Raw genomic sequence first — 24,573 nt, 5'->3', positions numbered from 1 at the left:
GAGGGGAGTCAGGAGGGGGAGGGTAGTCAGGAGTGGGAGGGGGAGGTCAGGAAGAGGAGAGGCCTTTGCCGCCCTGGCATCCTGGGGGTTCCGGACCTGGCTCACCGGGAGAGCCCCCACATGTGGGCAGAAAGACCAGCCTGGAGGGCTGATGAGAGGGTAAGGGGGCCCTCTTGGAGCTCAGCAGTGCTGAAGCCAGGACCCCATCCTGCTCCTCAGCTGAAGGGCGGCTCTAAGTCGTCCTCATGGGCAAGTTCATGCTGGACTTCAGTCGGGCCAATGGGAGGCCAGGAGGTCATCTCCTTGGCCCAGGCTAACAGGTTTGTGGTGGGAACAAGGATTCCCCTTCATCACCCCACAACTCAGAGCCCTCAACTCACCCCCACCCAACTGCTAACCCATCCTCCCCTGGCCCCGTGCTGCTGACCTAGTGCACCTGGAACCAGAGATCACACATCCTGGGAAGTGTCCATGCAGACACTCCACCAGGGTCTCCCGGGGTCCCCGCTGGCCCACCCAGCCTAGGGCAATCCCATCCCCAAACCCACAATGACCCATTGAAGCTAAAGCAGGCACATGGGTCCCTTCCCATCTCCCTTGAGGTATTTCCTGTTATCTTTGCTTTCTATTCTATAGAAACATATAGACATACACCACAGCTGTTCCATAAGTAGGGAGCCCCATGCCCCACCTGGACACCCCTGATCTCCAGACAGCGGGGGCTTGCTCCCCATTACACTGATGTACTTTTCCCTGGCAGGGTCCTACAGCCAGTCCCACCCAGCCCATCTCCAGGAGCAGGGGCTGGGCTCTGTCTCATTCAGGGGTCCCCAAAGGCCACAGGGAGATTCCGGCTGCCCATCTGTCAAAGGCAAGCTCCACAGCCCTCTGCCTGCCACCTGCGCCCATGTTTACACTGAAAGGCACAGTAGGCGCAGGCAGGGGCTAGACAGCACACTTTGGACCCAGGTGTGGCCTTCCTTTGGTGTGTGTTGGAGGCAGGGGTCCGGGTGCGAAGCCCTGGTTATGGTGAGTGCCCATCTGCCTGGTCCTCAGGGCAGCTGACCCCTTCCAGCATGGCATGGGTCAGGAGGGCACACTCAGCCCAGAAGAAATGGGGAGAAAGTAGGGAGGCCCCAGACCATTCTCATCAGCATCAGCTTCTGTGATGATCAGAAAGATGTATTTGGTCTTTGTCCCTGGTTCCTGACACATAGCTTCTAAAATCCTGGAATATCCTGGGTATAAGAACATCTTTTGTTCTAATGAGCCACTTTGGGGGGGCCTCAGGGTGGGGCTGGTCACAGAAAGATCAGGCATCATTAGAGGGCTGGGACTTTCAGCCTCACCCCCAACCTCAGGGACGGGAGGTTTACTTAATAGTGATTTAGTTGACCATCCTACCTAATAAAATCTCCACAAAACCCCAAAACAACGGAGTTTGGAAAGCTGCCAGGCTGGTGAGCATATCCAGGCAGGGAGATGGCACATCCCACTCCACGGGGACAGAAAGTCCTGTGCTGGACCCTTCCAGACCTCACACTGTGTGTCCTTTAAAATGCCCTTCATAGCAAACCTGTATAGTAAGGCCGGTGTCGGCCTGAGTTCTGGGAGCCGCTCTAGCAAATACAGAACTCAGGAGGATATTGTGGGAACTCCCGACTTGGAGCCAAGTCAGACAGAAGTAGCTACCCTGAGGACCCAATGCTGGTGCTTGGCATCTGAAGTGGGGGGCAGTCTTGTGGCCCTTAACCCGCATGGTCTGTTACTGTCAGAATTGAATTAAATTGTAGGACACCCCGTTGGTGTCCAGAAAGTCAGAGAACTGGTTGGTGGGGGCAGAGGGGAATCACACACAAATGGTGTCAGACGTGCTGGGAGTAGAAATAAACAGATCACGCCTCCCCACCGCATTGTCTCCCAAGAAGGGCAGGAGCGAGGGTCCCTGCTCATGGAAGTCAGAGCAGAACAGGACATAGGAAGGGCCAGGTCATCCCCAAGGATTGTAAACGTGCTGGAACTCCACGTCCACTGATGTCACAGGAAAGCCACTGTCTTCTGCAAACGCCGTGACCTGGGCCTGCGTGACAAATGCCTCGACCTTGTTGCAGTAAAATGGGTGGGAATTTTCCCTCCAACCTTCCTCTGTTTTCACAAGAGCACTCTTATCTGAGAAGAAATTGGACTTCCATTCTCTTCTACCAACCATGCCCAGGAAAAGAGGGGTCAACAAGAAAATGCGCAAACATTCAAAAGCACAAAGTTCAGGACTAGCATCTAATCCTCCGATCTGATTTCCTGCTCTGACCCCCACTGATTTGTGTTCCAAAGTTTCTCAGGAATCAGAAATCTAAATATTTTATTTAACTTATCTCCTTAGTACACTTGAGGGATGGAACTGCCAGCACAGGAATCCCAGGGACCTGGACGGGTGAGCTACTGGGGAGCAGTCGGCCCTGGGAGCTGGAACAGCAGCCAGAACAATGGGGTCCATCCTCGGTCCATCCTCGGCCCGGGGTGAGCAGGACACCCCAGATGTTCCCATTCAGTCAGTCAATCAGCAAAACAGCTGGAAACAGCTGGCCCATCGCCAGTCAGAGAAGGTGGGCAATAGAAGTTTGGTGAATGAATGAAAAGCAGATGATTTTTAACATAACACAGAAAGTAGAACAGCCACAAGTTAAAGCAGATCCGCCACATGAATGAAGATGCTCCCTCACTAAAAAAAAACACAAAAAACATCTCCCATCAGAGGAGACACGGTACCTCTTCTGAGCAAACCCTTTGTTTGTTGTGCGGGAGCCTCCCCAGGGTTGCTCTGCTCAGCTCATTTTTGTCCATCCTTACCCAGGCAGCTACAGAAGGACCAGCCTACAGACCTCTAGCAAAGCAATTCAGACTTCCCCCCAATGGAAAAATTCACCAAAGCCTGCCTCTAAGTCACCATCACATAAACTCAACCAAACGTACAAGATGCATTTCTAAGAATTCTGTGGGTATCACCTCATTTACTGCTCCCCTGAGCTGGTTGGTCACTAAACAGATGCAGAAACTAACACAGAGAAAAACTCGCCCAAAGCCCTGAAGGAGTCAAATGGGGATTCGCACATGGGCATCTGTCTGGCTCCAGAGCACAGAGCACTTGACACCATCCAGTACTGCTCCCACTCCCCCAGGCTGGCCCCTGCAGCCTTTCACGAGCCTGACTTCATGAGGTCAGAGTCGATGTCATCCCGATCCTGGGCCTACGTGGGCAGCTGGGTCAGGATGTAGAGATGGAGTGGAGTGAAGCCTTGACTATGAACGGTGATATGCTGGCCTGACCTGACAGAGATGTGAGTCTGGAAACCCTAGCAGGGCCTGGGGCCAGGCCACAGGAGGTTCCCAGGGTACCTAGAAATGCATGGACAGGCGTGGGCCCTGGCTTACTCAACTTTTTCTCTGTTAGTCAGAAGGGAAGTTTACCTTCCTTCCCGGAGGCTTTCAAAACAGGCTGCTTGAACAGGCAACCCAAGGTTGAATGATGGGGCTATGTCAGAATGCATGAGAAACTATGCCAAACCAAATACATAACAAGTGTACCAAGGCCCCACACCTCCCCTCAATACCGGGCAGGTCCACAGGCTGCCCACACCACCAGCCCAAGGTAGGTTCTGGCTCTGTCTCACCCTCCTGCCCCACCTGCCCCAGCCATACCCCACTTCACACCATCCCTCCCCATTCCGGGCCCTTTGGGCGCCAACCTAAACCTGCTTGATGAAGCAGCTATGGCTGTGGCTGTGAAGATGAAAATAGCTAACATTTACTGAGTGCTGGCTGTGTGTCGCATCATAACAGTTTCCATGGGATGAAGCTGCTGTTATCATCCCTGTTTTACAGGTGAGGAAACTGAGGCTGCAAAGGATTAAGCAGTTTGCCAAAAGTCAGCCAGCTAATGAATGGTGAACTGGAATTCCAGCCAGGCTGCCTGCATCCCCAGCCCATGTCCCCAGCTCCAATATTATGCTACCTCTCCGTGCCCGAAGGATTTGGGCCACAAATGGAAAGCCCTCCTCTTACACCTGCCCAGTTCCAGAGGAGTACCTTCCACACTCTTCTGTTGGGAGTCTGCAACCCCATAACCAGAGCTTTATATGTTTAAGGAACAGTCAGTCCCCCTTCACAGGCATGCTCCTTCCTCATTTACCCTAAGCAAAACATTTATGGTTCAATGGGAACTAAATTAGCAGAACTGCTCTGGGCAGCATGTTTTGCAGAGGAAGGAAAGAGAGGCTTAGGGCTACAGAAAGGGAGTCTGCAGGCAATGGGGAGATCAGTTTCAACTGGGGCTGCCCTAATTCCTAACCAGATTAGAGGTGTGAGTGAGTAATGAAGAACAAGAGTACACTGCAGCCCGGATGGCATGGCTCAGTGGTTGAGCATCAACCTATGAACTAGGAGGTCATGTTAGATTCCTGCTCAGGGCACATGCCCAGGTTGAGAGCTGGATCCCCAGAGTGGGGGGTGCAGGAGGCAGCTGATGAATGATTCTCTCTCATCATTGAAGTTTCTATCTCTCTCCCTCTTCCTTCCTCCCTGAAATCAATAAAAACATTTTAAAAAAATAAAAAAGCACATCGAAGAAGCTCCTGCTCCTCCCCATATGGACTGCTGCTCGGCTGGGCAATTTTTTTCTCCCTCCCATTCCCCATACACAACACTGTGCTAGACAGCTTCTAAGATGCCTCCTACAGTCCCCATGTACTGTATTTACATCTTTCTGTGGTCCCCTCACCTGTGTGTAGACATGTTGACTTGTTTCTAGTAAATATAATACAGAAGTGAAGAAGGTCTCCTTGGAGATCAGGGTTTTACAAGACCATGGCTTCTGTCTTGGCTGCTCCCCCTCACTCTCGTGACATCACTCATCCTAGAGGAAGCCAGATGTCACATCATGAGGCAGCCCCATGGAGGGGTCCACATGATGGGGGACCAAAGCCTGCCAACTATGCATGAGTGAGCTTCGGAGTGACCCCCTCACCCTGATGGAGACTTCAGATAAGACCACAGCCCAGTCAATAACTTGACGGCAATTTCATGAGTGACTTAGGCCTCACCCAGACTCCTAACATGCAGAAGCCCTGAGATAAAAGATGTGCGGTGTTTGCTAAGTTTGGGGGTAATTTGTTACACAGCAATAGACAACTAGTACACTCTCATCTTAATCCAGAAACCCAAAACCCATCTTTCTATTTCTAAGACAACCTCAGCTCCTCCAGGGACTGCAAAGAAGCCCAGTCTGTTCTTTGCTTGGCTAGGCAACAACCAACTAAACTCCAGAACTAAAAATAGAGGATCAGAGCCAGGGCTTTAAATAGGCAAGCAATAGCTTAGTAGTGGTGTTGGAAAAATATCAAACCACTCAGGAGACCATAGAGTTGGAGCTGGTTATCATCCCATCAAGGCTTCAAGAAAATGTCTTGCATCCTCAGCAAAGGTATTTTCTAGTTTTTGAATTAAAGACCAAGGAATTGTATTGTCTACCCCAGGCCAAGCATTCTATCATTTACACAGTGGGTGTGCAAATAATTATTGGGTGGATGGATGGATGGGTGGACGACCCTCCCTACAGAAAGTGATTATTTAAGAATTCCTAATCTGGTAATCAATCTGACAAAACTTAATAAAATGAATTCCTAATTCCATCCACTGTGGCTCACAGATCTTATACTGGAACTGCTTATTATTTAGAAACTAGAGGCCCAGTGCATGAAATTCATGCACTGGGGGGGGGCGGTGCCCCTCAGCCCAGCCTGCACCTTCTCCAATCTGGGACCCCTCAGGAGATATCCAACTGCCAGTTTAGGCCTACATCCCTTTCGCAACCTCTGCTTCCCTGCCAGACTGATTGATGCCAACTGCCCTCCCCTGCAGGCTGGTTGCCCCCAGCTGCCCTCCCCTGCAGGCCTGATCACCCACAACTGCCCTCCCTTCTGGGCCATCTTGTGGCAGCCATCTTGTGACCACATGGGGGTGGCCATCTTGTGTGAGGGTGTGAGGGTCAATTTGCATATTGCCTCTTCATTATATAGGATTACAAGTTTTTCACAGGTCAATTGCAACAACCTCATATGTCTTTCAAAGGACTCCTCAGGTCTTTTACGGGGTTTAATTATGTTAAATTGGAGCATTAATATCACTTGCAAGAGCCATCTTTTGTCCTCTATGCTTCCTTCAAGAATTGCACAGAAGACAAACCAGCCAGTTGGTGATCCCTGGGCCAGATTCATTGACCTACCTCTAGTACCAACTTTCCATCTGGTTCCATACCTTACCAGTGTAGAGGGCACTGGATAAGGTCCTAAGTGACCCTAAAGTTACAGACCCCACATATGATCCCAGGTATCCAGTTCAACCCCCTGTTAGCCCACCAAAGCCAATAGGGCCTCTTGGGTCCACAGAGAAGGAAGCCTGTTATCTGGCTGTTTGCCTTGCAATTCTTTATTGCACTCTACACACATGGGGACCCAAAAGTAGTATCCACCATGCAAGTTGAGGTCTTTAACTGAGTGTGGGGTCTCTCCAGAGGTCATGAAGATGAGAAAGATCCTCCTGCAAAGGGATGAATCAAACACTAGGAGAGAGCCCTAGCTGGTGTTTCTCAGTGGTTAGAGTCAGCCTGTGCACCAGAAGGCTTCAGGTTGTATTTCTGGTCAAGGGCACATACCTGCATTGCAGGTTCCATCTCTGGTTCTAGCCAGGGTTCATGCAGGAGGCAACCCATAGATGTGTCTCATATCGATGTTTCTTTCTCTCTCTCTCTCTCTCTCTCTCTCTCTCTCTCTCTCTCCCTCCCCCCTTCCCCTCTCTCCCTCCCTTCCACTCACTCTAAAAAGCAATGGGGGTGGGGAATATCCTCCGGTGAGGATTAACAACAACATCAACAGAAAACTAGGAGGGAAAGTAAAGGGACAGGCAAAAGTAAAAGTCAGGCAGTTGTGACTTTGAGTCCTGTCTCTGTTGTTTAGCAGCTGTGTGATCTTGGGCAAGTTAGTTAACCTCTCTGGGTCTGTTTCCTCTTTTGTAAAATGAGAATACCTTGTACCTGCCTCATAGGTTGTTGTGTTGAGGAAATACATGTAAAGTGCTTAGCATACTGCCTAACACATAGCAAACATCACATGAGTGACCACAAAGGGGGAAAGCATCAGGAGAAGAGCCATGGTCCTTGGAGGGTGAGACAGAAAGGAGCTTCGAATGGGCAAAGTTTGCAGTAAATAGAATACAGAGTTTGGGGCCAAACAAACAGAGGAGAAAGCAAAGGGCAGAGATTATAAGACTTTCCCTAAATAGATTTTCCATGGTGGGGACAAGGTAGGAGAAATCATTTGGTGGTCTGATTTTCCTAGCTCTTGAACCAGCCAAGGTCTTCCTATCAGGCATTCCAAAAAATTCCAGAAATTCTCACTTCAAGCTTAAAGAATCACCAGGCCCTTCTTCCTCTTAATTTTCCAAAGAATTTGAGTCATCTTTGTTCAGTCAACTGTGACCTTGCAATTTTTATAGCTCATTCAACTTAATCCTTTTTCTTTTCTTTTTTTTTATTATTAGTTAAGGTATTACAAATGTGTCCTCAACGCCCCCATTAACCCCCAACCTCCCCCCTCCCCCCGCCCCACACACTCACGACTTAATCCTTTTTCTTATCAGGTGATGAAATGGAACAATAAAACCTTAGCCCAAGTGCATTCTCCCTCAGCTAACCCGTGAGTGGGTTAGCACAGCTGGTACCTGAAACCAGAGCTGTGGTCAAGGGGTTGTATCCAGCCCATGCAGAGAAGCCACCTTCATCCTGCCTTCACGTGTGGCTAGTGAGGGAGGACATACCTCTTCATTCATAGAAGGCAGAGAATGAGCAAAGGTCGCCTACCTGGACATTCTTCATTGCTGCAGATCCACAGGCTATTTCTGCAAATGCTGTTGGGGAGAGAAGCACAGGTCATGCAAACGCCAGATACAGCGCTCCCTACATATACCACAGCTCTCAAAGGAAGGGATATGGGAGAGAAAAGGAGCTGATACTGGAGGGCCTTTGTGAGGTTAAAGGTGTACAGGACAGGGCTTTGGCCACAGAGGAATCTTGGAGATAGTGCCAAAGGGAATAAACCCTGACAGAGAATTAGACAAAATAAAAAAGCTATGAGGTTTAATGTCCCCATCCAGACACTAAGCAATCAAATTCCTTCTTTTGCCCTGGCCTGGTGGCACAGTTGGTTGGAGCATCATCTTGTACACCAAAAAGGTTGTGTTTTGATTTCCAGTCAGGGCCCATACCTAGGTTGCGGGTTCAATCCCTGGTCAGGGCATGTATGGGAGGCAATCGATCAATGTTTCTCTCTCACAATGATGTTTCTCTTTCTCCCTTCCTCTCTCTAAGATCAATAAAAACATATTCTCAGGTGAGGATTTTTTTAAATTTCTCCCCCAAACCTTACGAGCATACACACACACACACACACAAGAGAGGAAGGGTGAGCTGTTGAAAGGGATAACACCAAAATCATGTTGGGCAGCCCTCTGAGACTCCTGGGAGACTGCCAAGCAGGGAAAGACAGCAAAAAAAAGAGGCCTGGAGACAAAAGGTGGAGTTATTCTCCCCATGTGCAGGGGCAGGTGGAGTTAAACAGAGGAAACACCCAGAGAAGTTGCATATCTATATCTATATCTATATCTATATCTATATCTATATCTATATCTATATCTATCTATAATGTTTTATTGATTGATTTTAGAAAAAGAGGAAGGGGAAGAGAGGAAAAAAACATCAATTTGCTATTCCACTTATTTATGCATTTCTTGGTTAATTCTTGTATGTGCCCTGACCTGGGATCAAACCTGCAACCTTGGCATTTTGGGACTACACTCTAACCAACTGAGCCACCCAGCCAGGGCCAGAGGAGCTTCTTGATGAAATGATTTGAGCTAAGCAGAGAGGACAACCCAGCCTGGGCCTGGCCTATTGCAGAGAACCATGGAGAGCAGGTCTGCATGAGTTTCCATGGGCACTGCTGTTGCCTTCCACCTAGTAGATAAATGATCTCAAGGAGAGAAGAACTGTCTCATTACAGCATAGTTTGGGAGAAAGCTACAGATGTGGTTTGCATGTAAAATACTTCCTTCCCTGACCTCGCCTCCTCTAGGCATATCTGTAATATAATCCTTGTTTTGGATCACTGACTTCCATGCCCTTCCCCCAACATTACCTCCCCTCCCCTCCTCACCCCCACCAATCTCAACCTCTTCTCCCTCAGCCCAGGCCAGGTGCTATTCCACCTGCCTCTGCCCCCACTGCCCCAGCTTCCCCCCTCAGCCCCTGGCGGCTCTCCCAGACCACACTGCCAAGCCCATTACCAGGTGTTGCAGTCTCTCGAGAGGGAGGCACCTGGAGGGTACCGCTTCCCAGAATGCACACAGGAACACTCCGTGCTTTCCACACAGCGGCCTTCATCAAGGAGCTGTCCCTCTGGGTTCAAAGACATCAAGACACAGTCTCAACCTTGTCATCATCATTACTCGTCTCACAACTATAGAATCCCCATGGGTGACCATCAGCTTAGGGCTTCTTCCAGGAAGCTCAAAGGATTGTTCTGTGATGTTCATCTTTCACATTAGGGCAATATGAGGGAGGGGATTGTTAATCTCCACTTTACTGATGGAGAAACAGGTAAAGAGTTTTGTCCAAGGTCCTCAGTAGGGAAGTCATGAGTCTAGGCTGAACACTTCTTCTAGGAAGCCCAAAGAACTTGTGTGACGTTCACCTTTCACATCAACGCAAGGAGGGAGGGGAAGTTAATTCATCTTCATTTTACAGATGAAATCAAAGCAAGAGTTTTGTTCAGGGTCTTCCAGTAGGAAAGTCATGAGCCAAAGCTCACAGGACTCACTCTTAAGAACTGAACAGGGTTTTTCACCAAAGCTCACGAAAGCTCTCCTGAGAAAGGCTTCCTAGTGCGAAGCTCTTTTTCAGCTGAGCTCACATGGTAAACCCAGAAAATATTTAAAAAATATCTTTCTCCCTGACACTTAACTGAGAAAACAAAACTGCCATCAGATTGGGCCACGTGCCCCCCAAACAAAGTCGCTGTTGGCACCCAGACCATGCTTCTGTTTCCTAGACACACATGCTTTCATGAATACACTACAACAGGAAAACATGAAAACAAATGCCAGCTCGATCCTGACCACTCAGTATGAAGACTTTTTAAAAATCAATAAAAGGCCTCTGATTTCGGCGACGGAGACTTCACACAAGAGGCTTTCATCTGGCCTCCCCAGGCCAAGAGCCCTGGCAAGGCCGCGGGTTTGTAAATAAAGTGGGAAGTTATTACCAGGGCAGCTGCAGCCGTCCACACATTGCTCCTGACACACTTCGTTGATTTTCAGGCTCTGGCAGGTCCTGGTGCAAGGGGACACACACTCCTTGTACTCCATGCCAGCAGGGCATGCCGGTTCTGGAACAGAAAGCTCAGGAGTCTCACCAGGGCAGCTCCCCCCGTGCAGCATCTCACAGGCCATGCTGTACTGAGGCCCCCTTGGTCTGCTCCCCTGTCTCCAGGGCCTCTGGGGCCACCTCCATCCCAGTGAACCCAAGATTGTCCCACTCAACCACCCCTCCCCTGAAGGAACATCTTTCATCTTGTAGAGCCTGGCTAAGACCCAGCAGGGTCACCTGGGACCACGACCCCTTCTTCTTGGTCATCTGTTCTCCATGAACAACTTGGTTTTTTTTTTTTTTTTTTTTTTTTTTTTGCACCTTTAATCTCTCTCCCTTTCAGCTAAAACCCTCTCAGGGTGAAACCACGCTTCTCTAGGCTGAACATGAATGGCCTCCTGGGGCCAAGCAAGGAGTACATGATGTCCTCAACCATCCTCCTCTGAGGGTCCCTCTTCCTCCTAACACTGTCCCCAATCAAATCCCCCACCTAGCACAAGGCCTATGCGAGTCACACCCACCTTCCCTGTGTTTATTCCCACTGTGCTGCAGGGCTGCCTCCAGAGCCTGTCATCTAAGCATCTGCCCTCCCCGCTGGACCCAGCCACACGTGGGCAAGGGCTGGCTCTCCTCCTCTCTCCAACCCCGTGGCTGTCTGACCCTGGCCAACTGAAGGACCAGAACTCTTTTCTGGGTTTCTCAAGATCAAACAATTGTCCCAAAACCCTTCTCCTCCAAGATCCATCAGATATCGCCCCAGTCCTATTCCAAAGGCCTAAAAGGAACAGCCCCTCCCCCTTCAGAGGAGAGCCCAGAGGCTACTAGTCACCTTCCTCACATTCCCCAGCAAACACAAAAGGCTCTAACTTATAAGCTGAGAAAACACAAGCTGAAGTCTGTGTGTGTGGTGTAGTTGGCTGGCTCCCCCATCTCCATGGGCTGGTGTGACCTGTCTAATTATGGCAGACTGGCTGTTCGTCCGCTCGGCTCTGGTCAGCCGAGTGTCTGGGGAGACAGGAGGCTTCTCCCGAGGTGACCGACAGGCTCCTACTTAATCATGATAATTTGGGGATGGTGACAATGTCAATGACTAGGGACCTGACAAAATTAGAAGGTCAAAACCACAGGCGCCACGAGGTGAGGTGGGGGGAGTGTGAGCGCTGGGCCTGCAGGACAGAGGCTGATTTAATGACAGGGAAGGACTTAATGAAAGCCTGCCAGGATCGCCAGCCCCAGCTGGGACAGTTCAGCCAACTCCCTGCTCTGTGACAGGCGGTCAGCACAGGTATTAGCTGAAGCAGCCGCACTGCTGAGATCTGGCCACAGACAGAACTTTTTTGTGTCGAGGGGATGGAGTTTCTGGGGGAGTCCTGGGGAACCAAATGAGGCATGGCGTGAGAACAGAGGCAGGAGAAATGGCCTAGAGGCCTTGGGAAGGCCTTTTGAGCCTCATCACAGACTGTAAGGGAGGGGACTCCCTCTGTGAGCCAGCACTCTGGCCAGGTGACAAAGGGCAGAGGCTGTATAGAAATTGGATGCAGAAACTGGTGGCTGTATAGGCCCTGGCTGGCTGGGGTGTGGTAAAGGCATATGACTGTGGCACCTAGAGATTCCTGTGGGACACCCCAGGACAGACACCACTTTCCCCCAGACCCTGAGCGCCTCCCCAGACAGTGGGGTGGGCAGTGACTTACGGCATTCGCTGTGCTCAGTCCAGCCGTACAGCACCATCCCCTGGTGGGCGCAGGCCCGGGCATACTCCAGGAGGGCCGCACAGGGACACCTCAGCCCCTGGGTGCAGGTGCACAGAGTGCTCTCACACAGGGCCACGAAGGGCTCGGGGTCGACCAAGGGGTGGCAGCGGGTGAACACCGAGTCCCTCTTCAGCAGCTGGCACTGCTCCCACAGGCCCTGCAGGAACAAGTGCCACCTCGGTGAGCACAGCAGCATGTGGCCCCAGCTCTTCACAGCATGCACTCAGTGTTCCCTGAGGAAAGCCTGCCAGGATCTCCATACAGGGACAGTGCCTGCACCTAGTAGGCGCTTATCAACAGTTACCAAATTAAACAGTCCATCAATCAAAGGAAAGCTACTGGACTTGTGCTATGTGAACTGTACTGAGACCGAGCTTGCCTTAAACCCTGGAAATGCAGAGTCTAGGCCCTTGGACGGCAGTGGCAGTCAGTGTCCCCTGAAGAGAAAGAGCAGAAAAGGAGAAAACAGTGGGAAGAATGCTGAACTTGGAATTCATGTGGAACTCCGCAGGAGGACATGTGACTTGGGAGCCAGGCGTGCTGATCAACTTCTGTTTTGCACTGACCTGGTCACTTCTGCTCCCTGACATTGACTATAAATGAGGAGTGGGACAAGTTGTGTACAGTAGACATTCCTGGGCCTTACCCTCAGAGATTTAAAATTTCAGTATGAGGGGGATGGAGCTCAGCAGTACCTTTTTCCAACATTCCCCAGGAGACTCCTGGGACCAGAGGGGACCAGTTCCCATCATGAAAAACACGCTAGGTTCTACAAACTGTCCGGAGACACTCTATCAGGTAAGGGCTCTTCCTGGGTTTTAGCACTTTGCTGATACCCTCAACCCAGTAACACGAGGCAGGCTTAGAACTGTTGTCATAGATTACTCCTGTAACATGCTAGTATGAGGAAACACTCCTAAGTGCTGTACTGGCAAACATCTCTGCACTCTGTGTTTTAATGATTCTAAATGAACATCTTTTTTGACCTCTCTGAAATTGGAGTGCAGCTTACAATTGCTGTCACACTGGAAGTAGCCGTTTTTTCTTTTTATATATTTTTTTATTGATTTCAGAGAGGAAAAGAGAGAGATAGAAACATCATGAGAGAGAATCATTGCTGGCTGCCTCCTCCATGCCCCCTACTGGGGATGGAGCCTGCAACCCAGGCAAGTGCCCTGACCGGGAATTGAACCCTGACCTCCTGGTTCAGAGGTTGACGCTCAACCACTGAGCTACAGCTGGGCAGTTTTTTCTTTCTTAGTGATATACTCGAAATAATGTTGTGTCTTAGAATCAACAGCGCCGTCGATTTGACATTACACAGTATTGCCACTAGAAATGGGTGTGTCATTTCTTCCATGCACAGACATGCTTTCCAAAGGGAAGTCAGCAGTTAGTGAAAGGACTTCAGCTACAGAGAGAGAAGTATAACGTATCTAAACAGAAGGGCTGAGTCCTGAAGGGTAAACCAGAGCAAATCCAGTCTACTCACACTATACAAAGGGCAGTCAGAGCAAGCCTGCATAAGCCAAGAGCCAGGGGACAGGCCTCATCTTTTGTGGCACCATGAAGATCCCAGAGGAATGGAAATCTGACCCAGTGCTGCTCAGCATCCTCAGGAACCACCCTGGCAGTACCAGGGACGTGTTGTTGTCCTAGGGAAATCTGTGTCCTATTCCGGGTACCACTGAGCGGGGTCCTGCCTCCCACCCAGGCCGCACAGAGCGTGCCACCAGAACGAGGCAGGCAGGGCAGCATGTCACAGATGCACCCTGATTGCAGACGGCCCAGAAAGAGAAAGGGGCACAGGGCCCAGATGGCCCAAGCAGTTGGGTGCAGCTGGTTCCCTCTGCACCTTAGAAAGCTACAGCTGTGAACTTGTGGGTCAGAACCATTAGCAGTTCTGCATGTTGGGGGCCAACTGCTGACAGCAGCACTCCCTCCATGGCCCACCCTCCTGACTTACGCCCTTGGCTTGGACTCCCCATACCCCCAACCCCCGCCCCAGGCACCCACTGTGTGGCTGGGAAAAAGCATGGGCTTCAGCCCAGATCTGCCACCAACTGGTGGGGACTGAGACACCTCATTAGAGAAGGGTGTCCTGAGTACAATGGGAACATTACAGGACCTCCTCGTGGGTGATGTGAACACACAGGGCCTGGCACCGAGCAAAGCTATCAACAAAGGAGAATTACTCTGGTGGCCCCATGACCACCAAGGGCTCGGATGATACATGCATCCTCCCATTGGCCACTGCACACATTTCATGCAGGGGAAACTGAGGTTTCTGAAGACATTGTCAGGAAGAGTTCTGCCCTGGACCTGTTATGACTTCACATCCCCTGATCTAAGTTCCACCTCTTCTCATGCTAGTGGTGTGACCTTGGGCTATTCCCTTAACCATCTCTTCGGGAAGATGGGGATGAGGATAACAACAGAGCCTACCTGAAGAGACTGAGGTGAAGGTTGAATGGAATAATGTATGTGAAGGTTTAAACTAATAACTGGTGACCCCATATCTTCATCATCACCAATATCTTGGCCACCAGAGAGACCTTTTCCACTGCCCCTCCTGCCATTAGGTTTATGCTCCAGCAGGACAGAAGGACATCTTTGCCCTTTTGCTCTGTCTCTATCTATCTCTCTGGGCTTTATAAGGATGAATGCTTGCAGTGGCAGCATTATCACTTCACTACTATTTTGGGGGTTCCCCAGGGAACAGAGGAGCAGCTTTTGGTATTCTTTGATTCGGGAGGGTCACATCTCTCCCGAATCAAAGAATAACAAAGTGGGTTTCTTTCTAGTGGAAGGATGAGGGAGGAGCCGCCCTGTTGTAATAGACAGGTCTGAGAATCTCCTGGGGCTCCGGGGAGGAGGCCTCAGCCACACCCTCTGCCCCCATCAGCAATGACACTCAAATCATGGGTTGCTGAACTCTTAAAGAGCAGCTGAAGCCTCCCTGAGAGGGCCCGATGCTCAGCTCTTGCCTACCTCTTTCCCCACCCACAAGTTAAAACAAGAAAAGAAAAGAAAAGAAAAGAAAAGAAAAGAAAAGAAAAGAAAAGAAAAGAAGAAAGCAACTCCATGGGTTTTTCCTAGTGCTTGCTGAGGTTGCCTGCTCTGTAGGACAGTGGCTCAGAGCCATCCCTGCACCTGCAGGACTGCAGGTGCAGGGACCGGGCACCTAGGGTTCTCACCAGCAGGACACAATAAAGCCAGAGGAGAGAAGAGACCCAGGCATCCAGCGTCCCATATGCTGTCAGAGTTACAGTGGGCAGAGTCCAGCACAGCCGCCTCCAGCTGGCCCCAGTCCGGTTTTTCCTGTTCAGAGGAACAGTGGGAACAGTACACCAGCACATTTCCGGGGAGGTCCCTTGAGATATTAAATGGTTTACAGAAAGTCTTAGAAGAAGGGTGTTTTCTGGCTATTTGTCTGCAGGATGGGAGTGGATTTCTACAGAAACAGCCACCTCCCTTCTTAGTACAATTCCTTTGGCCTCTACCATTTACACCTAAAATCTGGCTAGGATTTCTTCCTTGGCAGAGACTAAAGGAGGGTTCTGCCCCTCTCCCCGCATCTTGCCCTCCGGTCTTCCTCTTCAGCCCTGGCTGCACTTGGCCTATTAGAGTGACCACAGTCTAAGGGCCAGGCAGGACTGCCAGCCACCAGAGCTACAGCATGGCCCCCCTTTGGCTGCTAGCCCTGCCCCCCCCCCCGGCTTCTCTGTCCCACCACAGGTAGCCCTGCCAGCCCCAGCCAGGTCCTAAGACAAGATGCCTCCACAGACATAAATCTGAGTCTGAGCCACACCCTGTCCTCTCAGACCCAGGGCAGAGACATCAGCAGGTAGGAGGTGACCAAACCTTCACTCACAAGATTGGCTGTGTGGCCTCGAGGTCTCCAGCAGTGTGTCCAGGTCAGCATGAAGGGCAAACCTGACAGTGTCCCACGCCAGCATAGAGGGCCCAGTTCTGGCTGCTTGGGAAACAGCATGGCCAGGCCTCCCAGGATCTGATCCTGGCCTACCTCTCTAGTTCATCCCTCCCCACTCCCCATCTCCTGGGTTACCAATGGTTTCCTGAACATATCAAGTTGTTTCGGAGACCAGCACATCACCCACTCCCACAAACTGACCCTTCAGAGGCCTGAAGACACCTTCAAAGAACCCAAACCTCCTCAGAGAAAGGTGAGATAAATACAGCCTTTCAGATTTGGAAACGGAGGCATGGAGAGGATGAAGCATTTACAGCTCAGCGGTTCGAAGAGTGTGGTTCAGGGACTCCCTGCAGACTCCCAAGATCCTTTCAGGGGTCCATGAGGTCAAAACAATTTTCATAACAATATCAAGATGTTATTTGCCCTTTTTGCTCTCATCCTTTCGCAAGTGCACAGTGGAATTTTCCAAGGCTACGTGACGTGTGATATCACAGCAGACTAAGTGCAGGAGCTGATCCTAGAATCCAGCTGATTTCTCAGAAGCCAGAGAGTGAAGACATTTGCAAAACTGAAACAATGCCGTTCTTCTCCCCAACCATGCTTTTGTTTGGAATGTGTAGTTATTTTCATTAAAAGATGTTATTCATGTAAAATATTATGTATATTGTTTTTAAATAAATTAATATGATTTAAATGTCTCAGTTTTAATATCTAATGCAGTAAATATCAATAGATATAATCGACATAAATAAAATCTTTGGCATCCTCATTCATTTTTAAGAGTGTAAAGGGGTCTTGAGATTAAACCATTTGCAAACTGCTGAACTAGCAAAGGGGTGACTCAAACCTTCATTCCATCCACAGGCCTGTCACCTGCCACCAAACCACAGTTTATATGGTCTTCCACACCCTCGATGCACCTACCCCACTTTGTTTCCTAACAGTCAGAGTAGAAGACAGTTCAGTGGATGTAGCACAGGTTTAGAAGCCTGGTTGCACTGGAGTTCCAAGCCCCTTCCAACTTCCAAAATGTGTGACTAGTAAAATCATCTTGCCTTGCTGCACCTCAGTTCCCTCACTTTCAAAGAGAGAGAGTGTAGAGGAGGTGGAAAGTGTCCCAGGATCTATTACTTCTTTCTTAGTCATAGGACCCCCGGTTTCCAGTTTTCCCCTGCACACACAGGCACTGGAATAAAGATCCCATTCCCAGACTCCCTTGTAACCAGAATAGCCATGTGAGTAAGCTTTGCCCAATAGAATAGAAGCAGAAGATCCTGTGAAACTTCCAGGAAGTGTCCTCAAAGGAGAGGTGCTTCCTTCTCCATCCGTTCTCTTCCTACTGTTGGATCGTGGCTCTGAGGCCTGAGGCTGGAGCCACCATCAGGGCCATGGAATAGAAGCTCATGCTGATGACAACGGAGAAATAAGACAGAAGGACCTTGGATCCCAGCACCATGGACGGGGTCCTGTACTGGCCCTGGACATCCCACCCCAAGCTTCTTTACAATGAGGGGGAAATAAACCTCTGTGGTGCATAAACCATAGTTACCTCGGGTGTCCTGTCACTCACGGCAGAACCTGCTCCTAACACAAACAGCAATCCCTGCCTTAGATGGTTGCTACAAAATGAAATAAGATCACACAGGAAGGCAATCAAGTGCTTTTAAGTATTATCATTGGCCCACTGTCAACATCAGCCCAACGGTTCGAAATGGCCTCTCCTCAGCTCTCTGCTGAGCCAACCTGGCAGGGAGACAAAAGGATGGTCAGCTAATTAGCACACTTCCAGCATCTCCCTGGCTCCAATGCCGGGCATCAGCTCCTCTGTCTTCCTTCATCTCTTGTCCATGGTGCTAGAAGCTGGCAAGAGAGCTGCAGCCCCAGCTCCATCAATCCATGACCTCACCTTGCCTGGGTGGGTGTGCAGACCCACTTGTGGCCCATCTAATCACATTTTCAGTTCATTAAAGAAAGCCAGACCTCTTCCCTGGAGATGCCACGCCAGTTCAAGGGAGAGGGAGAGAAAAGAAGTGCATCTCCCCAGTGGCAGATGGGGGAGGGGGAGAGTGAGGAGAAAACACAGTAGCAAGAGATCTGAAGCTTAGCTATTGTGTTTGTTCCCGAAGAGCTGACAAAGGAGAAGGGAGGGGGGCATTCCTAGGACCAAAGTGAACAAAGAAAGGAGAGGGTAATATATAAAGTGCAAGATTGTTCAGCGAGGCCCTGATCTTTCCAGCCCTGGTGTGGGTGCCCTGCGGCTGCCCCTGGAGGAGGTGTGGAGGCGCCTAGAGCCTGAACTGGTCCAAAGTAGTGGGTTCAAGAATTTGTCCCTGGGGCAGGGCATCGTTTCTCATTGGTCAGACTGCAAGGATGGATGGGGAAGGGTTCTTGAGTCTATTTATAACTTCTAGGCTGGCCTGGGATTCCCACCCACATTCCAAGATCTGGCTCACAAAGACCCCATGAAACTGGTTCATAGATTTCCACCAAATGGATGTTTTTTGCAGAGTCAGACATTCCTCTGTCTGAGATAGTCGGGGTATAGCCCTCATGAGAAGGAGCAGCTGGATATGTCCCAGAAGCCCCCAGCCCTCCAAAGGACCCTCCTCACCCTCTGTCCTGGTCTCCTGGGGGGCCTCTGAGCAATTCTCAGGGATCGAGACAGGGCTCAACTGGCTGGGAGGACAAGGGCCAAGTACCAGCCCAGGGTTCCAGTCTGGGGTCTGCCTGAGCTCTGGGGATGGAACCCTCCACACATTCTGCCCTCAGGGAGAAAAGATAATCAGCTCTTATCACAGAGTTGATTCCCCTGAGCTGCCATTACGCTTACCATTCTTTTGACAATTCATCATTTACTACCCAAGATAGCGTGTGTGTGGTTCTTTTTCATGATGGTTCAATTTCTCCTATGTGTCTTGCCCCTTGAGCAAGATTGCCAATCCACCTTGCACAGTTTTAGTATCACCCAAACCACACAACACGTTTTAATAAATACGTACTAGTGGGCACCATCAGATTCTTGCTCATTCTTATGCTCACCATGGGGAAGGAGAAGGGAAAGAAAGCCACTCTGGGAATATTCTGTTAAAGGTTTTTGAGCTTGTTGCATTAGGGAGGCATTTGAACTGAAAGCTTGAATATGAGAACCTTATCTGTCCCTCCTCGATGGTTTGTCAAATATGTACCCTAAAAGGCCAAGTACTGCTTAACTTGAGGGAAACCTTTGAAACCTTGTGGCAGCCTCTGATCCCTACTATAAGGCCAATCCCCTCAAGATACAGTGACCATGGTCACCCCTGCCCCACTGCAAGCCCATGGGCTCACTGTCCCATCTCCTGCATTGCATTCAAGGGAGTAAATTTTCACTAATAGGGAGGGGTGCTCCTCAGTGTTGAGTAGAGCTGTTTACCTTGCAAAGGGAAGGCTGAGATGCAGAGCAGGGACGTAAGTAGATGAGGACACAGAGAATCAAGTGGAACCAAGCACAGCACCCTAGATCCTTGGACCTCAGCAAAGCGTACAAAGTAAATCCTCACTCCTTAGCCTAAATGTGACTGGAGAGGCTGAGGGAGCAGTTCTCAATCAGCAGTAGGGATAAAGGGGAGGCTTGTGTTCAAAGCCCAACGCTGAGCTAAACATCAGTGGGACACAGTGGGTAGGCACCCTGAATGTAAAACCAGGCCAGGTCACGGTGCTGTCCTCTGACAACTAACTCCTCTGGAGGTCCTGGGTCATAAGGGTCTTCCCTTGAGATTTATTGACTTTCCCTGGACCAGACTCTCTGAACACAGTCTCTCTATGAATCACAACGATTCTACCAAGCAAATGAATGGAACCAAAGTCTTCCCAATCTCCAAGGAAAACCCACTCCAGGCCAAACACCCAATTTAGTGAATGGAAGAGTCAGGGAGTAGAAGCAGGGTGCCAGGAGTAGGCCTGGCCCCTGAGCCCCACAGCTCTGCCAGAGCACTTAGCACCTCAGTCAAGCCAGAGCTTAAATTACCTCTCCCCTGCTTAGTGAGCTCCCTCCCAACACAACTGTGAGCAGAAAGAGTACAAAGAACTGGGTCCCTGCTTTGAACCACCATAGCATGTCTCCTCAAGAGCACACCAAATACCCATTTTGTTGAGGACAACAAAATTCACTCTTCACATCCCCCATGAAATAGTGCCTCATGAAACAAAGCCCATGGACTCATTGTCCCTTCTCCTGCTTTGCATTCAGAGGAGTAAATTTTCTCTAAAGGGAAAGGGTGCTCTGCTGAGATGCAGAGCAGGGACGTAAGTAGATGAGGACAATATTTCATGAGGATGTGAGGAGTGAATTATGTTGTCCTCAACAAAGTGGGTATTTGGTGTGCCTCTTTGTGCTCTTGAGGAGGCATGCTATGGTGGTTCAAAGTATACATGAGTATTTACAAGGGTTGGCTTGTGCAGGACAGGTGACTTCCTGGAGAAGAGGATTACAGGTGCACAGCGTGCTGCTTCAGAGGAGGGAGAGGGGGACAAAATGTGAAGACATGGACAGCAAAAGGACTAAAGGAACAAAGGTTGTGTTCACTATATAAAGGCCAAATTCGGAGCCAGTGGAAAACAGGCAACCTGGGACTATTCACAACTGATGGAAGTACCATTGGATGGGAACTCCTGAATAAGACCTGGAGAAACTAGACTGAAAGGATCTTGCTCCCCCCAGCATTCAAGGTCACTTGGGGAGGGCTTTAGCTTCAAGTGAGGATGAAAAGAAAGGAGAGATTTATGAGGGAGCCAAGATGGGCTGCCCAGGGCTGAGCTCTGCAAGACAGCTGGAATGATCTCAGCAAGGATGCCTAAAAGATTAGACTCTCAAATCAAAGCTAGAGCATCACCTGTCTATCAGGATAGAGCTGGGGGAGCATGCATGCATGCAGTGGGCAAGGGGCTGGACTCGGTCGCATCTAGAATCTCATCCCATTCTGTGTTATTGTGATTCTGTTTCTAACATTGATGAAAAGAAATTTCTTCTGCTCCAGACTCCTGCCTGAGGTTGATGCTTCTGACAGATGATTCGCCACTGGGTTTAAGTAATAACTGGTGCCCTCAGTCTTCTCCAGAAAGACTGGGCATCTTGAGGACCAACTCTGAGGAGATATAAGGACAGGACTGTGAGGGCCAGAGGCATGAAGTGTCCTCACATTCAGACGGCAGCAGCAAAAGCAGGAGATGGCCTTCCCACGCTAAGGAGGTGACCCTGAGAAGGAGAATGGTTACAGGGACTATGCCTCCCAATGGATGTGAGGCCAAGGCCATGGCATCAAGTATAGTCTGCAGGCCATACAGTGCACAGTGGCAACACACCCAAGGGGCCACCATTCACATCACAGACATCGTATGTGTGCATGTACACTCTATGTCCTGTTATGTTTATGATGGCAACTTCCCAGCAGGTGGTGGTAAAGTGTCTTGAGTAAGGGCTGCCTTTTTCTAGTTAACAAGAACACTGTATGGACTAACCCAGCCTCCTGGAGCCATAGTTTTCCCATTGCAGATGGATCTGCCAGACGAAGACAAGATCCCTTCACAACATTCAGCCCTTGTTGACATTCTCCAGATAGATAAAATTTTTTTAAAAAAATTTTAATGCGACCTAAGGATCTTTCTAAAATGTTTACTGTGCAGTAGATTTGCCTGCAAATCAACATCAATTATACGAGCACTTAGAGCTTGGGGTTTTTTATAACCAGGCCTGCGCCCTGTGCTCCGACTCCAGCAGTCTTGCCCTGTGTTTGAAAAGCTGAGAAAGCTGCAAATTTGCATGCACTCAAACAAGCCATTATCAGTCCCAGCAGACAGGCTCTGGGTTTTGTTGGCATAACAAGGGAACATTCATCCCTGAGGTATTAGTAATATGACCTGGCTCTCAGAAGGAGCTGACTCCTTGCTACCATCCTGGGATGACAAGGAAGCACCAGAGAAGTGGGAGGGAGATTCTGCAGGCTCTCAAGGAAAGTTCTTAGGTAAGTGTAGTCTGCCCTACACAGCACTCTGCCACTGGGAGCCACACTGGCACACACGTGTAAATGATCCCATTTACAGACCTGACTTCTGAGCCGGAGGCCCAGTGGGACCAAGCCAGCAGCACACACTTCCAAAGATCATGTTAATCACCTCCCAGGAGAGAAGTCATGGTATTTCCCAGCCAATGAGGGCGCCCCAGTCACAGACCATCACAGCCTGATTGGCTAAGGCAAAGCCAGGCCTCTCTTCTCAGGTAAACAACCTGAAACCTGGCTCAGAGGAGCTGGTACCTTGGGAGGTCTGGCGTGTTTGGGGGCCTCCGCCCAGCACTAAGACCTTGGTAACCAGTGTCTTAAGCTGTTCCCAGGACACTGGTTAGCAGGGACTTGAACGCTCCCAGTAGACAAAGTGAGTAGCAAACTTGCAGCTGGAGCCCCCAAAAGGGAAAGAAACAAGGTTTCTGGTGGATTCTCCCTCCCTCCCCTTTGTCTCTGGGAGACCAAGTGCTCGGTCTCCCTCCTCAACTGGGCCTCAGTGTCAGGTTCTCCATTTGAAAATCCTGTCTTCACCTCCCACTTCTATGGGTAAATGAGACTATTCCTTTGTATTCTGAGGGTGGGGGAGCATTTGCTCAGTACCAAGCTGGCCTGTGTTTGCAAAATAAAATGTAACAAAGCTCATATGTCCTCAAGAGTTGATTTGGTATAAGGTACATGCACGGCTCCAACCCCACCTCACTGGCTCAGGCACCCCCAACCTTGATCTCATCCCTGCCTCAAAACATTAAAGGGCAGGAGGGGCAAACCATCAGCCAACCACAGAACTGTAAGCTTGGAAATAAAAGAAGGAAATGATAAAATCCCTCTTCCCCCTTCCTCACTGTACCCTAAAGAGCACTCAATCTGAACTTTACCTGCTTAACAAGCAGCGATAGAAGCAAGTGGGTCACTCCCCCACCCCTCAGTGTGGATGGTTCAGGAACCTGGTTCTCCTTCTAGAACAGGGGTGGGCAAACTTTTTGACTCGAGGGCCACAATGGGTTCTTAAACTGGACCAGAGGGCCGGAACAAAAGCATGGATGGAGTGTTTGTGTGAACTAATATAAATTCAAAGTAAACATCATTACATAAAAGGGTACCGTCTTTTTTTTTAATAGTTTTATTCATTTCAAATGGGCCGGATCCGGCCCGTGGGCCGTAGTTTGCCCACGGCTATTCTAGACTCAAGCTGTGCTCAGCCCCCCAAAAGGAATGGGGTGATAATTGGGAGGAAGGAGGAGAAAAAGAATGGATTGGGGAGCTTATGCTGAAAGTGCTGTGTGCTTGTCCTCCTCCCCACTCCCCTCTCGCCATGGGAGCACTCCAGTAGGAACACAGACAGAGGGAGGACACTGGGAGGTCTTTCCCACCTAAAGTGTCAACCTCCCAGCACCCTGCACAGGATGCACAAAGGCCATCTCTGCCTGCAGAAGGTGGGGCAGGGTGTTGCCCACACCCTCCCACTCCCATTCCCTTCTCTCCAAGTGGAAGGTTCGGGTTCATGGGATCATAAAGGGGAAAGAGCTGCTAACTAGCTACTGTACAGGTAGAAATGAGGCTGTGGGAAGGATGGAAAGTGCCACCATCTGATTAGGAGGAGATCAGTGATGTGTCCACAAGCCAAGGCATACCGCAGCCACCAGGGCTGGAAGAGGGGGATCTCCCTAGAGAGAGCATGTCAAACTCGCAGCACGAGGGCCCCATGTGGCCCACAATGGATATTTTGCAGCCCAGCCAATATAACGGTATGTAAGAAGTGTTTTAATAAAAATTTTGTAACTTAATTTTTACAATATCCTGTTACACATAATTATTAATAACGAACTACAATGTTTGCTAATGACTGATTATTATAATTGTGTTCTCTTCATTTCCCTTATGCACCTTATGCACAGGTGCACCATTTCTCTCCACTAATACTAGCAGTGAATATTTTAGCAGCCGATTGCCACATCATTAGTCTTGGACTGACTTGTTTGGTGTGCAAAACAGGAAATATTTTGCTTTCGGAGAAGAAGAAAAATAGGTTTATTTGTGTTACACTTATTAATTTGTACAGTTATTCGGTGTCTGGTAAGTTAATGTTCAAAAAAGTATTAATTTTTATTAAAATGTTCTATTATTTTATGTTAACAATTACTCATTTATTCCAGCCTTTGTATTCAATATGTCTCTATCAAAATAAACTTACGTTTCTATGAAAATTGAAGCTTTTGTTTTTTTGCAGCCCACCTAAACCTTGTCTATTTGGCCTTTGTTAGCCTTTGAGTTTGACATGCTTGACCTAGCATCTCAGAGGGAGTAAGGCCCTGCTGGCACCTTGATCTTGGCCAGGGAAACTAAATTCAGTCTTCCGACTTCCAAAACTGCGAGAAT

At 49.5% G+C, this 24,573-nt stretch overlaps 1 protein-coding gene across 1 annotated transcript in view; it reads right to left on the bottom strand.

Moving 5' to 3' along the window:
• VWF (von Willebrand factor) overlaps positions 1-24,573 on the bottom strand; it is a 118,244-nt gene that overhangs the window by 78,797 nt on the left and 14,874 nt on the right. The window contains exons 7-10 of the mRNA XM_006757606.2: positions 12,166-12,382; positions 10,368-10,490; positions 9,391-9,502; positions 7,910-7,956 (exon numbers count right to left, since the gene is read on the bottom strand). Coding sequence (XP_006757669.1) covers positions 7,910-7,956; positions 9,391-9,502; positions 10,368-10,490; positions 12,166-12,382 — 499 coding nt within the window. The remainder of the gene's footprint in view (positions 1-7,909; positions 7,957-9,390; positions 9,503-10,367; positions 10,491-12,165; positions 12,383-24,573) is intronic.

The sequence above is a fragment of the Myotis davidii genome, unplaced genomic scaffold (genome assembly GCF_000327345.1).
Source record: "Myotis davidii unplaced genomic scaffold, ASM32734v1 scaffold13, whole genome shotgun sequence".
Taxonomy (NCBI): Eukaryota; Metazoa; Chordata; class Mammalia; order Chiroptera; family Vespertilionidae; genus Myotis; species Myotis davidii.
This window is presented reverse-complemented; position numbering and strand designations above follow the sequence as displayed.